Genomic DNA, 16956 nt, shown 5'->3' with positions numbered 1-16956 from the left:
TGTAGGAAATACTGAATGAATTCCTTGCTTTGCTTTGCTTGCACGCATTTTCTTTCCGCATTAAAATCTCTTTATCTCAGCCCACAAGTTATCTCACTTTCGCTCTTGCATTCTTTTTCCCATCCCACTAGAGTGGAGTGAGTGAGCAGCTAGCCAGCCAGGGTTTGACCACAACATGTTAATAGAGATCTAGATCATAGAGACTTTTACTGCATCAAATATCTTTTCTATTATATGCAGGCAAAAGTTGTTTGGGTTTTTTTCAGTTTTTTTTTTTTTTCCTGTGGCTGCCACAGTCATTAGCAAGGGAAAGAACAAAGAAAATAAAAGGAGATACAGAAAGATTGAAAATTGTTACTCCTGGAGAAGGCTGCTCAGTATTGCCCGGGCAGGCTTTGACAACATCAGCCTCTCTGAATATAGCAAATATTATCTTCCTTGAAATTATGAGACAGAGACCACCTCCATGACTGGATCCTTCAGACGCTGTTTCTCCTGCCGTTCTGTATGACTTTGAGTACGTTGGAAAGGTCAAAACTTTTCGTAATTAGTTCCATTAGGTCCTCGTCTTTTTCCACACCATTGATAAACTCTTCTAAAGTCAGTTCCCCTAAAAGAAAGTCAGAGAGTTTTAGAAGCTGAGAAACGCAGCAGTCTCTCTAGTGAACAAAAGACCATTCACGCCAGAATGAATCTCTTATGAAAGTTGCTGTTAGGCAAATGCAGGTAGAGTATTTGCTAATGATTTCTCACTTTGCATCGGTCAGATCCTCACTCACTTGTTTTTCTGTTAAAACCGGTCAAACAGCTGAAAGTGCTGAAACAGCTATAAGTGCTCTTAAATGTGTGTAAAGAGGCTCTAATGAAGCCTCCATCAGGGCTGAATTTGGATGTACTGGCCACTTCTCACTGAGCTAACTGGAATTTATACTAGAACTGATTTTAAAAGAGATTAGGGTGTGATTTGCTAAGGATTAGTGGTCATAGTCCCCGTGTTGACTACTAGGATTATTTAGGGCCGTTATCAGATGTAGGGAAAAAAATCGGCAAGGTGGTTTAAAAGATAAATTCTTTCAAGGGACTGAAGTGGCCATTTAGAGTGTGATTTTTTTGGGCTCATGTCAAAATCAGCTAATAACTTCGAAGTTTCAAGACAACAATAAAATCTCTTTTATTTAAGAGTAGGAATATTGTTGAATGTTATTCCTCTTTTCCTGCTCTTTTCCCTGTCAACAAAGGCCAGTTCTAGGCATGTGTCTGTTTGCATAGTACACAGAAATGTCCATAGTTCTCTGTCTAGGGGTTATTCCAGTGAAAATGTTTTACCTTTAGAGGAGAAATAAATCTTGGTTTAACAAGAAGAGCCAGATTGTTTCCTCTGGGAATAGTTTAAAGTTTCTTGTTAAATTCACAACAATGAATGATTTCTCTGTAAAATTAGAAATGACAAGGGCCAGGCAAAGAGGAAAATAGCTGGATGAGTTAAGGCCCCATGGTGCAGGGGAGCAGCAGTTTCAGTCATGTGTATGTCTGGTGAATGCTTAGTGTGCTGAATTTTGGCTGTTTTCAGGTGTAAGTAGTCCCTGTAGGTTTGGGGGGGGGGGGGGGGGGGTTGGTTGGGTTTTTTTTTTTGTTTTTGTTGTTGTTTTGTTTTTTTGGTTGTTTGGTTGGTTTTTTGTTTTTGTTTTTTTTGTGTCTTGTTTTTTTTTTTGTCCACAGCAGCCTTGGAAACATCATCTGACATGAAAAAGGAAAACTATCAGCATTTGAAAAATTTGAAAACCACTTTCTAGCAATAGTCAGTAAAGTTTGCTTTCTGTTTAGTCACATATGTTCTTGCTACGCTGGTGAAAGGCTCATATAAAGAGGAAAATCCTCATTTGACAGAAGTCCTGGATCTTAGGCTTCAGTGAAAGTACTAGGACTCTCACCAAGAGTTGGCATGCAGAGCCCTGAGGAAGTTTGTTCTTTTTTCAACAACAGCCTGTATAATCATTCCACAAGCAGACTCAGAACAAGCCATCTCTGTACACTTGCATGCATCGTCCTGCTTTGTCACTGATCCACTCTTTTCCTCTCAACTCTCCTCCTACCCCAGACACTCCTCTTAGCTCCCCTCTCCTTCACCCTGTATTGCCTTTGACTCAGGTCTTTGGGTGGATGGGGTTCCTGACTCATCACGTGGACACGCTGCCCCATTTTCCTGCTTATTCAGGAATTGGTCTTGGATTCCCTCCTCTTGATCCCAAGTTTGCATTTTGAGGTACCAAGAGCAGGCATACAAACCACACTGCAGGTGCCAGATGAGGTTACACTGGCAGGCCCAGACTCACTCCTGCTGTGATGGGCCTCAGATTTCTGCGAGATAATGAAAATAAATTGCAAAACCAACAGGAGATGTGTTTTAAGAATTGTTCTTTAGAACCCATGGGATTATTTATTGTATATTAATATAAGGAAGGATTTTGCAATTTATTTGTCTATTTGCACTTTTCTTTAAAAAGCTACAGGAGGTAGCATAGTTGAAGCTAAATTTGGTAAAACTTGGCCTCAGGTGGAGCTAGCCCTGTTGCTTTCCAGCAATTTAAAAACTAAGAAACTATGGAAAACTGTTTGAAACGGAACCACTGTGAAGATAGTCCTCAATATGTCATGTTTTGGAATTTTCTTGCTAAAATGTATGACACTAATGATGGGCTAGTTCAGATACAACTATTACTTGCCAGTAAACGTATGGTCAAAGCAGTGAATAATCATAGAATTTGGGTTAGATTTTGACTGTGTTATTTGCACTCCTTTCATAATTTGTCTTCACTAAAGAGTGCGCCAAGGAGGTGGGTCAAAAAAATCCTGCGCTAAGGCATCCTCCACATGCATCACAAGACCACTATTTATACTCTGATCATATATTGCAAACAACTCTTTAAAAGATTAACTTCAATACACTAAATAAGACCATAAAAATGTCCCTCCCTTTGCCAAACGGCCCAAAATTACTGTCTGTGACCTTTGCTCTTTTTAGCTTTCCTAATGTTCCTAATTTATCAATGATTGCAGTAATTGCTGTAAAACATAGTTGCCAATGGAAGGATTATCTTCATGATTAGAAGTTCATCCTGCATGCTCAAATACCTTCTTGCAGAAGAGTCCCTGCCAATGCCAACAAAATCTAGATTCTTACCGTCATTGTTCACGTCTATCTTCTGAAATATCATGTTTGTGAACTCTTCAGCACTCATGTTGGTGTAGCCATTAATAGCCTGGATTGCCTGAGGGCAGAAACACAGAAAGTTCTTTCAGAGTTTTTCCTATCAAGTTGTGAAAACAATACACTGTCAGAAGCAGTACTTGAAGTGCAACTCTTTAGTTCACAAACCCTTTCAAAAATCACTAAATAAATAGTTGCTTCAAATAAATCGTCAGTAATAAGGACTGGAAATGTAATTAACATAACACAGCCCAGAGATTACAGACTAATTTGCATCTGAAGGTCTGAAGAACCCTGTGGCACCTCTGCTCTGTAATTCACTTTCGATTCCACATCAGCATTTTTATCTGTCTCTAGAGAGTTCCATGCCTTCAGAGAGTGCCCTTTGGTCTGTGTGATTTAAATACAGTATTGTTTTTCCCATCTGAAAGCACATGCAGAGAAAGCCTTAGTAATTTTTCTATTAAGACGTGTTTAGTTTAGTAATCACAAATAAAGTCAGACTGACCGTCCTGGAAGCTGGCAGTTTACTTGTCCTCCACAGAAGTTAAGAAAACCAGAAGAAACCCCTCTACTTTTTTACTTTTTTTTTTGTTTGTTTTTTGTTTGTTTGGTTTGTGGGGGTTTTTTGTTTGCTTGTTGTTTTTTAGGGGGTTTATTTGTTTGTTTTTTTTGTTTTTCTTGTTTTGTTGTTTGGGGTTTTTTGTGGCAAAAGGACTCAATATTTGGAGTAAAGGTATAAATGTATGTTTTTGCAAAATTGTGTCCCATTGACTGGGAAAATATGTGCATATATAAACATGCATACGCATTATATAATAGGCACGTTATAGAATTTGTTTTTCTGCACTTGAATTATTTTGAGGTGAACTGTGTTGTGTAAGATAAGTCACTGTATGTGCCACTTGTTTCTTTTGGTGTCTCGTTCCAAACATTATATTAGACCTCATATTTTAAAACAATCTATTCATCTATTCACTGATATAGAATTCTTGAGCAAATAAAATCATAAAAATGCCCCCTCCAAATGCCCCAACTTCCTGTCTGTTTCAAAAAGCAGCAATAATTTTACAAAAATACTTACATAAACTTGTTTCTATTACTAATTCATACTTTAGGTACTTTTGGTGTTTTATATGTCTGACCCTCCCGCAGTCTTTAACTTCCACAGTTAAATTTATTGCGGTGCCAAGAGTGAAGCAGTGGTTCCTTAAGTGTTTGTGTCACTGACTACAGAAGCCCCTTAAATAGTAAATACTGGGTGTTGAAAGGGTGCATGGTTATCTGGAAGGAGTTTGGTAGTGGTGTGTTGGTCCATGGTTTGCATAGCTGTAGAGACAGATTTCATTTTAATAGCACTTCTGTGTTTCTAAATTAATGTCTCAGATATTACACATCTTTTTGGACAAGCCCTTGTTTACTGATGCTTATTATAAGCTGGGCACCCCTTAATGGCTGTGAGCCTGTTTGTTCTTTTTTTCTTTTTGGGCCCACCATTTTTAATCTAGTCTAGGTCAATGATTTAGGCAGGTTTAAGGTAAAGTTGTTATACTACAAAAGAGATGGAAACACAAAGAGGTATAAATTGGTTTTAAAGCTAAGTAAGTAAAAAAATAAATATTCTTTACATTGGAAGGATTTTAATTTTAAATCTCATTTTGGATAAAGCCCCAGACAAAACACTGTTGACTCATTGGCTCTGGGTGAAAATTAATGGAGAATATTTGTGAAAGAAAGATTTCATTATTCTCAAAGGAGAAATCTGGAAGATTCAGCCTCTCCTTCTACCTTTAGAAAGCTGCTCTTTAGGTGATTAGCTTTATTTGTTTGACCTGGTAGCTCCATCTGTCTCCAGTTCCCTTCAGTTTGGCAGCAGCTATTTAAAGTCTCTAACAGCAACTGGCTTGGCACCAGCAGTAATGCGGAATCCAGGAAAAGTAAGCTCCTTGTTTGTTATGGCATTAAAACTCTATTTAGATGCTCCCTGCAGCAAAACTTTGATCTGTAGTGACTCCTGTACATTTAGGGCACAGTATTGGGTCATATATATTTTTAAGGAGCCTTAACATACCTTTTGGATGACAGCAGCTAATGAAGAGGATAATGGTATTTCATTAGAGCAAGTTGAAAACTATGAAGATAATTTTAAAGAAAAAATTGCACTTCTTTGGTTTTATGGGTTTGACGTGGACCCATTTTCTGGAAAATTTTGGAAGTATTTTTATTCAAATATTACTGCACGATTTAATAGTAAAATTATATTTCCATTATTTAGTTTTAAAATTGAGATAATGGTGTTTGTAGTAAACAAATCTAAAAGCCTTTCAAAAAATTAAAATATTGTAATATTTTATTGACATCTATATATTTCTTGCTGCAAGATCAGTTTGAGAAGCCAGTTTTCCACAATAGACTGGCACATATACTTGTCACCATCTGTTTTGTTCATTGTGCTGCTACTGTCTTGCCCTGCCTTATAGCACAGTTTATCACAGTAATGTCACTACTGTTTCTACAACATTTCACTTTCAGTAAAGTACTTTATCTGTAGAACTATGGTTTAAAGTAAAATGCTACTTAGATGTGTTCAAGGAAGAAACTAATGTCAGGAATGTCATTACTAGCCACTGTTAATTCTGGTTTTACAACCATAAAGCATTAGATAAAGTACTGACAATCCATTTACAGCACATGATGAACCACTGTTTCAGGGCAATGCACTATATCAAATGCTCTTGCTATTGGTCATAACTTACTTACCCTGAATATGCTTAATAGTTCTTTTTTGTCAATGCATCCATTTCCATCGGCGTCATACAGCTTGAAATACCATTTCAATTTTTGGTCAATTTTCCCTCGTATAACCAAATTTATTGCAGCTATGAACTCCAAGAAATCTATAAATCCATCCTAAGAGAGAGAGGGAGAGAAAAAAACACACCTATTTAATAACACTGGTTTTCTGTTCTTTCTGGCAATTGCACAGAAACAGGTCATCAAAGTCCCTACAATACACATTGATTTATGAATCATCTTAATATAGAAATTTTCTGTGGAATCAAAAAAGGATAAAAGGATGCGCTCAACTGGAAGAGCTATAGGAAGAGGTATTAGGAATGACAGTTTTGTTCTCCCCTGAAATCCAGGTGTTGTGGAGGTGAGGGGCAAATCTGTTCTGAGCAATTGTTATTGGCAGTTTTTAAAAGGAAAAGAAACAGTTTTGTGACAGACTGACATGTGGAAAAGAGGAGTTTGGGATATCTAGTTTGGTACTAATGATATATCTAGAGTGGAGTTGTTTACATCTATACTGCAGAACTATGTATGATTTCCAGAGCTGTTCCAGGTGTTATTCATCTGAGGGATCATGTAATAAGTGTAACCAATAATCTGGCATGAACCCTAAGTACTGTGGTTTATCCAAATAAAAATCAAGTCTCTCTGATAAACATTTTGCATGGGATACAAAACCTTCAAGGCATAAACCAGACTCTAAATATTGAGGATTGGGGATATTCATAGGGAGACAACATTTCAGATTGATTTCAGATTCATTTTCTTACTGCTTTGCTCAAGCTACTGATAGAAGCCTGTCAAGGACCGGCCTCCATAGTCAGGTTCTTCCATTTCTGTAGACATGTGGTTAGGATGGAAGAAACAGTTGCTGAATTTGGATCCTACTTGCTCCAACTGTTTCTCATGTGCATACAAAAAGAATTAAAAACTGGTACATTTAGTCTTGTGATCAGAATCCAATTGGTCAGAATCCAATTGCTCAGAAAACCTTGGAAAGACTTGTCAGTTTCAGATGGCCTTTGACTGAAAAGAGAAGGTTGGATGAGTATCCAGTAGGTTTAGCATGTGACTTAGTTGTATTGCCATACATCAACAGACATCTTGCCAGGTTGAAGCATTAATCAGTCCTCAATATGGTACTACAGGAAAAGAAGATCTGTAAGGATGCACTGTGACTCATTGCCAAAATCAGAATCCTAAAGTAATTTAGGTTGGAAAAGACCCTCAAGGTCGCCAGGTCCAACAGTTAACCCACAGCTACCAAGTACATCACTAAACTGTGTACCTAAGTGCCACACCTTACATGTCTTTTGAAAACCTCCCCTCAGTGTATTTTTGTGACAAGGAACCAAACATGTGAACGTGCAAAGAATGACAACAAACAGGAATTTATAAGGGCTAGAATATACTAAAATTGAGAGCCCTTCTGACCAACCTTCCATTGAAAACAAACCAGAATGCCTAAAGCTTTGAGAGGAATGGTGGATTTGTCTTTGCATACAAGCTGTGGGTCTGCTGGTAGGTAAAACTGGCACTGGGAGATAAAAGGAGCAATGGGAAGGGTTCCACTGATTTATGAATGGAAAAAGATATTTGCTTTTACAAGGAAACTTCAGGGTTGCTGATAAATTAAATTGGACATTGAAAGATTGAAGAAACAGTGGGGAAGAAAAACTCCTAAATTCCATAAGAATTAAAAATTAAAAGGGAGGGTTATACATCAGAGGGAAATCTCTGGTATCAAGTATTCTGGGAAGTCTGTACCTCTCAAGTACCTCAGGCAATGGGGAAATGCGGCCGGGAAATTAGGATAAAAGGAGGCTGGGTCCTCCAAAAATCTGAGAGATCCCAGGGGAATGCCCCATGGCCTGTATCTTTATTCGAATAAAGTAAAAGGACTCCTCTGCCTCCTTTTTGGACATAAACCTCTGGTGTTAGTGGATTAATTTTTATTAATAGCATTCCCACATCTATCTGCCTAGATTCAATCACAATAGATTGTGGAGGTGAATGTAGGTTCTCAAAGATTGGATATATTTTTTTAAATAGGAGTCCATTCTCTTTTTTTTCTTTTCTTCATTCTCCTCTTAGATTCCTCACAGTTGTGCCCTCATGATACTGATCGGGGTCAGAGCTCCTGGGAGACTCTTGTAGTGTTTGTTTTGATTTCTGTGCAAGGCTGATCAGCAAAGTGGCACCTAAGAGATAAATCCAATGTATTCAAACACACTGGATTCAGCCTTCATGCAGAAATGGTGTGTGCATAAGCCGTGCAGACTGACCATTGCTTCACAGACCCTCTGCAGGTTCTCTAGTAGTTGTTTGTTTTACTGTAATTCCAATCACAAGCAAATGCAGCAAAGACACCATTCAACCACTGTTTGAGATTAAATAAAATTTGACAATAACTACATATAATTTTCAATTAGGCCCAGTGTTAAAGCAGATGCTTAACCAAGAATGTCATATCATGTACTACAAACTTAATCTTCTTTTTGGCACACTGGCTTTAATTTCCATTTTGCAGGTATTGTTTCAAGAAGGATCTAATAAAGTATTTTACTGGAGGTCAAAATGTATTTTGCTGATTGCATTTCCATCATCTGATTTGATATATCTATTAAGAATGTGGTTAAATGCATTTTACATTGCTGCTTTTTTACCGCATTTCATTCTGCTTATTGCAACTACAGATTAATTTAAGGATTGCTGGATATCCATGAGCAGATTAATTTTCTTCTTACTCCCTTACATTTCACTTGGGATTTTGAAAAATATAATTTTGTTTGCTTTCTTTCTTCATCTTGGTGTCACTATTGTTGCTCTGACAAAACATCAGGAATCTGGACAATGTAATAACCAGTCTAATCTGTATGTAATTCTGATCTGGTGGATTATATGGCCTGTCCCAAATAGGAAGGGACTGAAGGCCAGGATGAAAAACCTCCCACCTCTGAAAAACACCTGGGAGAAACTGTAGTTGACAGGAAAGCCCTTGTCACTTTCTGCAGTCATGGGAACACTACTGGTGACATGGTAGCTAGCAGCCGGTTTCTGTTTCTCAGGAATAGAAATACTGAGACATGTTTGTCTACTTGATGTGGAACCAGAAGCATTTCATAAAAGTATTGATGAGAAATGTTATGTTTTCCTTTCTACACCAAAAAACATACATTGTAGGTAAAAAAGAAAACATTTGTGGGATAAAGAAGGCTACAGTGATCTTGTTGCACATATACAGAACTTTCTGAGATAAAGAGAAATATTGCACTTTTTACGGTAGCATCTCAAAATACTACATTAAACAGTGAAAAACATCATAACAGTAACCTAAGAAGATCATCCCGTGGTTCTGTGTGTACAACAAATAATGCAGTAAATGTGTTATGATGTTATTAAAAGAATACTGCTGCGCTGATTTACCCATCTGCTGTTCTATAATCATTCTCAATACAAGTATCTAGGTAGGTCCTTATGTGTCTCTGAGCTCTGTAAAATACCTCTCTTCAGCATGCACAGCAATGTATCTGTTGCCTGTTAGGAAATCATTAATTCACAAACAAACAGCTACTCTAAGAATAAAAACCTAAATTTTTAAATAATACCCAACATCAAGCAGAGCTGATTACCAGTGGTGGAAGATACAAATTATTTACTTTTGGTGTTTAACTCCTCTGTAATTGTCAAATATTTGTAATATTTTTATTGAATTGAATTAATGCTGGTGAAACCTGCTTATTCATCAGGTTAGGATACAAGACAAATTTGGGTGTGTGAAGGTTTCTTTTCCATGTCTGCATGGTGCTGGCTCTGCCTTCCTTGCCTGCAGCACATTGCATGGGCACCTGTAGGGATGGTGAAGTCCTGCACCCTCCCCTGCCCAAATGGACAGAGAGGGGTACATGGAGTCAGTCCCCAGGGTACCCTTCTGGGTGTGGTGTGAAGTAGAGGGACAGAATTCTCCTAATGTGGTTCTGAGGAGACATACCAAAAGAATGGGTTCAGAACTTTTTACATGCCTCAAAGTCTCCAGTATTTCTGTACATAGTGGGCTTAATAAAAATGTAGACCTATTTTTAGTCTTTTAACAGCTTGACTGGCTGAACTAGAAGTTTAAGGACACTTTAGGGTCATGCATGTGTGTGTGCCCTTTGATTCTGTGCTTTTGTAACTTGTTTTGCTTTTGCTGATGAGTGATTTTTTAAGCCTCTTGCAACAGATTGATTCATACAACAAAGACAGAAAGAGGCTCCAAAAATGCAAGTAGAGCTTGCTGATAGTATGAAATTGTTCCTCAGGGCACTATCATTTGTGAGTGCCTAAGGCCCAGAGCCCATTTCAGTTTTTCATTAGCTACTGCATCTCCTGAGGAAAAAGGAATTTAATTTTGTCCTTTTATGAGAGATTTTTGCTTCAGGCTGTCAGTTGAACCTTTACTGGAGGCTGCTCACCATTATTTGGTGAGGACACAGATGTGTGTCCCTGGGGGCCTGCCACATTATACAACTGGCCATTAATACTCCAGCCCTGGAGCTGTAGGAGGGCATTACAGGCTTCCAGAACAGCACTGCTAATCTTCACAGATCCTTAAAAAACTCTTAGGACTCCAAACTGTAGTAGAGATTAAAAATAATTGACTTGTCAGCTATGAATACACAGCTGACCTGAAACAGCATGGTTATCCAAGGCTGTGCCAGAGTGATCTGAACGTGGTGTTTTGGCTGCCTAGCTCTTCCCTGAGAGTGATTTTCTGGCAGCGACAGGGATCCCCTACAGCAGCCATCTCATACCACGTGCTGTGGCCAGGCGTGTGGAAAGGGACAATTTCTGTCCCTGAAAACCCTATGGTGAGTGAGCTTATCATTTTACTTGAACCACTGTGGGCTCCACCAAGAGTCTATACACAATAAGCAGTGCCTTTTTTCCAAAATTTGTTCCTTAAAAATTTGTTCTCTAAAGGCAGTCTGACAGCAAGAGAATAGCTCAAATTGTTTATCAGGATTAATAAGCGTGCAAACATAAATGGTGCAGGTATTTCAAACCTAGGGCTTAGGTCATTAAGCCACCTTCTTTCCCAACTGCCTGTCTTTCAGAATAGTCCTTAAACCTCTTAAGGGAGAGGGAGGAGGCATGGGTCAAACAGCTCAGAATAACTGTGAAATTTATAGCTAATCCTGTGTGCTTCTTTCTGGATCCAATTTCAAATGTAGCACTGCTTTCTCTGCCCTCAGAAACCTGAAGGAGGATTCATTTCACTCCATTTCTTCTTCCCCTGTTTCATGGAATCACAGAATTATAGAATCATGTTGTTTGGAAAAGACCTCAAAGATCATTGAGTCCAACCATCCTTGGGTTTGTTTTTGCTTCTGAGTACTTTCATCTGTTCCTCAGAGGTTGCAGATGCAGTTATTGGAGAAATAAAGAGCTACTTGTAATTCTGTTACTTTGATACTTCCCTAGGATCTGATATTGGAGCTTGGGCTTGGTCAGACTCACAACTTTTGTAAGTAAAAAGAGTTGGAATTTGTCATGGGGTGGGGGAGACCTCAGCAAGCAAAGATTATTAAATAAAGATGAAGAACAAAGCAGGGAATTAGGAGCTGCAGATTGTTAAGCGGTTTTGTAATCATTTGATTCTCGTGGTTATGTAAAGGGATGAGGCTGTATTGACCAGGTCGTTACACAAGGTTTTGCTTTGCCCAGATGGAGAGGACCTGCGTGGTTTGGGGACTTAAAAATTACCAGGACATTTGTGTTGGAGGAGTTGGAAATGCAGAGCCAGCCATATGTCCTGGCTCTCAGATTTGCAGGCTACCCAGGTAAAACCTGGTGAAATCCAAAATGTTAAGATGACAAACAATTGTATTTCTTTAAAATTAACAACTACCACCTAACTCCTTGCCATCATAGACAATTTTCTTTTAAGATTACTGGAGAAGACAAGGAAGTCACCAGGCTGGGGCCTCTGCCCAGGAAGACTGTACTATAAAGACCTAGCCCTCTGCATTGGTAATGACAAATTATTACAGCAGAAGTTTGTATTATCACCGCAGTGCTGGCTGCAGACCCTCTGTACCTTTGGCTCCAGAATCCCAGTGATCTGAATCTCCCCTGTCACCTTCTGCCAAAGGCTCCAGGACAGGCCATTGTTCCCGGCTGCAGAGTAGAGCACCTTGGTTCTTCACCTCTGGTCCTGTCCTGACTGGGCCAAGGGCCACTGCATGAGCGATCTCCTGCTTGATCTGGGCAAAGGCTTGCTGTTGCTCAGGGCCCCAGTGGAACTCGATCTTCTTGCGGGTGACCAGGTAAAGAGGGCTCACGATCTGACTATACTCGGGAATATGCATCCTCCAAAAGCCTATGGCACCCAGGAAAGCTTGTGTTTCCTTCTTGCTGGTTGGTGGAGACATCGTGGTGATCTTGTGGATGACCTTGGTGGGAATCTGATGCCATCCATTTTGCCACTTTACTCCCATGAACCAGGTCACTTAACTTTACTCTTTTTAGTGGTAAAGCTGGCTTCCAGAAGAATCTGGATGATCCTCTCTCCTTTCTCAAATACTTCCATTGCCATGTTCCTGCATACAATTATGCCATCGATGTATTGCAGATGTTCTGGAGGCTCACCCTTTTCCAGTGCAGTCTGGATCAGTCCATGGCAAATGGTGGGGCTGTGCTTCCACCCCTGGGGCAGTCGGTTCCAGGTGTACTGCACACCCCTCCAGGTGAAAGCAAACTGAGGCCTGCACTCTACTGCCAGAGGAATGGAGAAAAACGCGTTAGCGATGTCAACAGTGGCGTACCATTTTGCTGCCTTGGACTCCAGCTCGTACTGGAGTTCCAGCATGTCTGGCACAGCAGCGCTCAGCGGCGGAGTCACTTCATTCAAGCCACGATAGTCCACAGTCAATCTCCATTCTTTGTCAGACTTGTGCACAGGCCAGATGGGACTGTTGAAGGGTGAGTGGGTCTTGCTGACCACCCCTTGGCTCTCCAGCTCACGGATCATTTTGTGGATGGGGATCACGGCATCTCGATTCGTCCAGTACTGCCAGTGGTGCACCGTCAAGGTGGCAATTGGCACTCATTGCTCTTCCACGTTCAGGAGACCTACTGCAGATGGGTTTTCTGACAGTCCAGGCAAGGTGTTCAACTGCTTCATGTTCTCTGCCTCCACAGCAGCTATGCCAAGAGCCCATCTGCGTCCTTTTGGGTCTTTGTAATAGCCATTCCAGAGAAAGTCTATGCCTGGAATACACGGGGCCTCTGGGCCAGTTACAATAGGATGTTTCTTCCAGTCTTTCCCAGTCAGGCTCATCTCGGCTTCCAAAAGGGTCAATTGCTGTGATCCCCCTGTCACCCCAGCAATAGAAACAGGTTCTGCCCCCACATGTCCCGATGGTATCAGGGTACACTGCGCACCAGTATCAACTAAAGCATTGTATCTTTGTGGTTCTGATGTGCCAGGCCATCGGATCCACACCGTCCAGAAAATCCAGTTTTCCCATGCCTCTCCCTGGCCAGATAACCCTCTAACCCAGGTTATTCTTTTCTTCCTGGGCATACATGATAGAGGTACCTTCAAGGGGATCCAACAGATCATCCTCCTTTCTCTTTTACCTGGCAGCTTGGTCATGGGAGACTGAGGCTGCTCACTTTAGTAGAACTCCCTCAGTAATTGTTTTCTTCTTCGAATTCACTCACCCATGCTACCAGGACAGAAGTAGGTTTCCCACCCCACCTTCCCATGTCTTCCCCGTGGTCACACAGGAAGAACCACAGCTCATGGGAAGTACTGTCTCTCCCTAGCTGGGGCACATCAGGCTCTGATATTGGGGACTGTGACTCGCACTAGTACCACACTGTTCTTCCTCACCTCCCTAATCTATTTAAGGTCCTAAATCAAAACAGAGACATGAGCCTGCATTGGGCCATTGACCATACTCTCTGATACCTGAGCCTGTCAGCAATGGACCCACTGTCTCTTGGTTGTGCATGGCATTAATTATTGCAATGGAGGTGCTTTATTGAGATGGCCCTAGCTCTTCCAGAGCCCACAACATTCACCCTGTGCACCTGACCTTGTCAGCATCATTACCATGCTGTCCATCCCTTCCATGAATTCCTCCACCTTGGCTATTTCTCTTGTCTCTCTGTTAACAGCAGACCTTTCATTAGAGCCAAGACACAGACTCTCATTTAACAACGGGAAAAGGGTCTCAGTTTATTCTTCTTTACAGCTTAGCCATCCTGACTCTGACTACAGCAAATTCCTACTATTGACAGACTGACTGCTGGCTATATCCTGCTGGAATATGACTGCAAGCACTTCCTCGCTACCTCTGACTACAGGCTTTTACTAGCTCAATTATGACTGCAGGCTCCAGCTCTATGAGACCTAGACTAACTTCATAGCAAATCTTTTGAAGTAGCAACTCTCATCCTTGTTTCAGTCTTCTTCATGTCTCTCTGGATCAATACTTCTTCCTCAGGGTTCCTCTACCTCTTCAAGGTCTTCTTCCTCTATGCTCCCCCTGAATGGGGACCCACCCCTTTTATCACACTTATCTTTATTAGTCACAGCTGCAACCCATTAAGGGCAAGACTGTTCTTCCTCTTCTGCTAATTAGTACAACTGTGACTTATCAGGGGCAAGGGCACTTGTAATCCCTTCTTCTACACCTACAAGGTATCAGTCATTAGTCTGTCTCTTACCAACTAATGGGACAAAATTCCATACAAAAAAGAAACAAAAGGAAAAATCCTAACCCCCAACAAAGGTACATTGAAAACATACCAATTTTCTAGTGGCAAAGATGTTCTATTGGGCAGATTTGGGTGATTCTATATAATGCTCTGTGAATCTCAAGGGATGTATGAAAGACAGCTCCTAAAAGTTACATGCATATACTATCATTGCCTAAACTACTTGTATTATTATAGTAGACTGTTACTATAATAACTGGTTTATTCTTAATTAACATATAAATAAATAGATAAAAAAGATAGTTATGCCTTAAAAGAAATCTTACAATTTCTTTGAATAATAAAAGCACCTTCCTAACTGTTTCCCATTAAAATTATTTTCCCCCTTTTCTTAAAAATAATTTAAAAAGTAATGCTTAAAAATAATTATGATTATTTGTCCAAAGTCAATCTCCATTGCCTGTTCACATAACATGACAAAATTACAGTGTTACCTGATAATGGCATGCTCCAAATGCTTCTTAAACTCAGTGACAGCTGCAGAATACATGCTAATTTATTTGCACTTAAATTAACATTGCAAAGAAACTCTAACCTAATCCAAACCAGTTACATATCAAGACAGTATGATGCAAGGAAAATTCAATGGAGTATTAATCTGTAACACTTACCTACTTGAATGTTTTAAAATTTGGATTTTAAAGAGAAACATTTATTGGAAATTCAGATTACCGTTTTGGAAAGGAAAAAAAAAAACAAACAAAAAACCAAGAACAGAACAAAGAAGGCCACTGAATTCTGCAGTGCTGTAGCAGGCATTTCTTTAATGTCCTATGTAAAGAATTGGTCTCCCATGCTTGATGGTGCTGTGTCACTACTGGGGAATTACCTCTGGTCTAAAACTTTTAGCTCATAACTCAAAACTCATAATGTTAAATCCTTCAGTCAAGAATTCAATTGTACTTGCATTAAGCAAGTGATGATTTTAATAATGATGTAGGCTTTTAGCTGGTAATGACACATTATTATAGCATAAGTTTGTACTATCACAGCAGTGTGCCCTGTGACAAACCAAAGGAAAACAAACTTAAGATTATGGAATTGCACCAATAACTGTGTGAAGTATTTATAATATTACAGAATGCTTTTTTGGGGGGGGACCAAGATATAAAACTGAATGTAAGAATTTTGGGAGACAGTTTAGAAGGAAAACACAGGCATTCTTTAGTATAGTCTGTAAATTAATAGAGTAGTATTTGGAAACGGGTGAAATATTCATAGAACATGGAATTGTTTATCAAGGCACTGCACCTTTCAAAGGCACTTAAGCATACTGAGAAAAATTAGGTGACTATACTGCCTTTAACACAGCAAAGCATAATTTAGCCTCCTCATTTACAGTAATCAGGCTAGTTTACATTTGAGATAATTTTATGCAGCATTACTCCATATTAAGGAAAAGCAAATGATTTGACTTTGTTCTTTTGTTAGATTGTGTCTGAAACTAATGGGAACGGAATTTTTAAGTGTCAGCTTCAAAAAGTCCAAATATATCAGGAAGTAAAAGCTGTAGATTTTTGTTACTTCTGACAGAAGAATTCTTTCTGTCTAAGACTGACCTAGAGTCTTATTTTCTTCTAGCCCTTGGTTTAGAAGCTGATTAATTTTTTCACATACAGGCTTTTATTGCAGATTATAGTGTGATAGCAATGACTGTGATAAAAATAAACTTTCTGGGGTTTTCTTGTTGTGGAGATATTTTTGAGAGTGACACAATCTTCAAAATCAGAAAAAGCAAGAGTTAGACTTCTCTGGGCAAAGTGGAAGTGCTGGGCCAATGCAAGAACCATGGAAAAGGAATAACATAAAGCATCCTACCTCAATGCAATATCAGTTTATATGGTTATTGGCCCCATAGTGCCATGCAGATGTTGCTGCTGCAACCTTGTTGATTTACATAAGCTGGTTGGTTAGAGTAGGCTAAGAAAAGGCACCAAGGAATAATTTCAGGCTGAAGACATCCCTAAAGTTATGTGTGTTGCTGAATTTATGTTTGCTCAATTATTCAGAGATTCATGACACAAAAGAGAAAAATCGTTCAGGAAAGTCTGGGAAAATCTTTCTCTGATTATTATCCTTACTTTCTATTAACATATTGCGCCCAATTTTATTGTGTCAGTTCTGGTAATGCCTGCAAACATGTAAGGATGTAGCAAAGGGGCTAAGTGGCTGCTTAGGCAGCCTGA

The 16956-nt window shown here is 39.6% G+C and overlaps 1 protein-coding gene across 1 annotated transcript in view; it reads right to left on the bottom strand.

Moving 5' to 3' along the window:
• Positions 1-479: 479 nt before the first annotated feature.
• The window catches only part of GUCA1C (guanylate cyclase activator 1C), a gene marked incomplete at both ends in the record, with an annotated part of 41686 nt that continues 25209 nt past the window's right edge, over positions 480-16956 (bottom strand). The window contains 3 exons of the mRNA XM_084201060.1: positions 480-610; positions 3182-3269; positions 5969-6118. Of these exons, the coding sequence (XP_084057186.1) occupies positions 480-610; positions 3182-3269; positions 5969-6118 (369 nt within the window). The remainder of the gene's footprint in view (positions 611-3181; positions 3270-5968; positions 6119-16956) is intronic.

This window comes from Fringilla coelebs, assembly GCF_963513975.1.
Source record: "Fringilla coelebs genome assembly, chromosome: 2".
NCBI lineage: Eukaryota > Metazoa > Chordata > Aves > Passeriformes > Fringillidae > Fringilla > Fringilla coelebs.
Note: the sequence above shows the minus strand (reverse complement) of the source record. Positions and strands in the feature narration are given on the sequence as shown.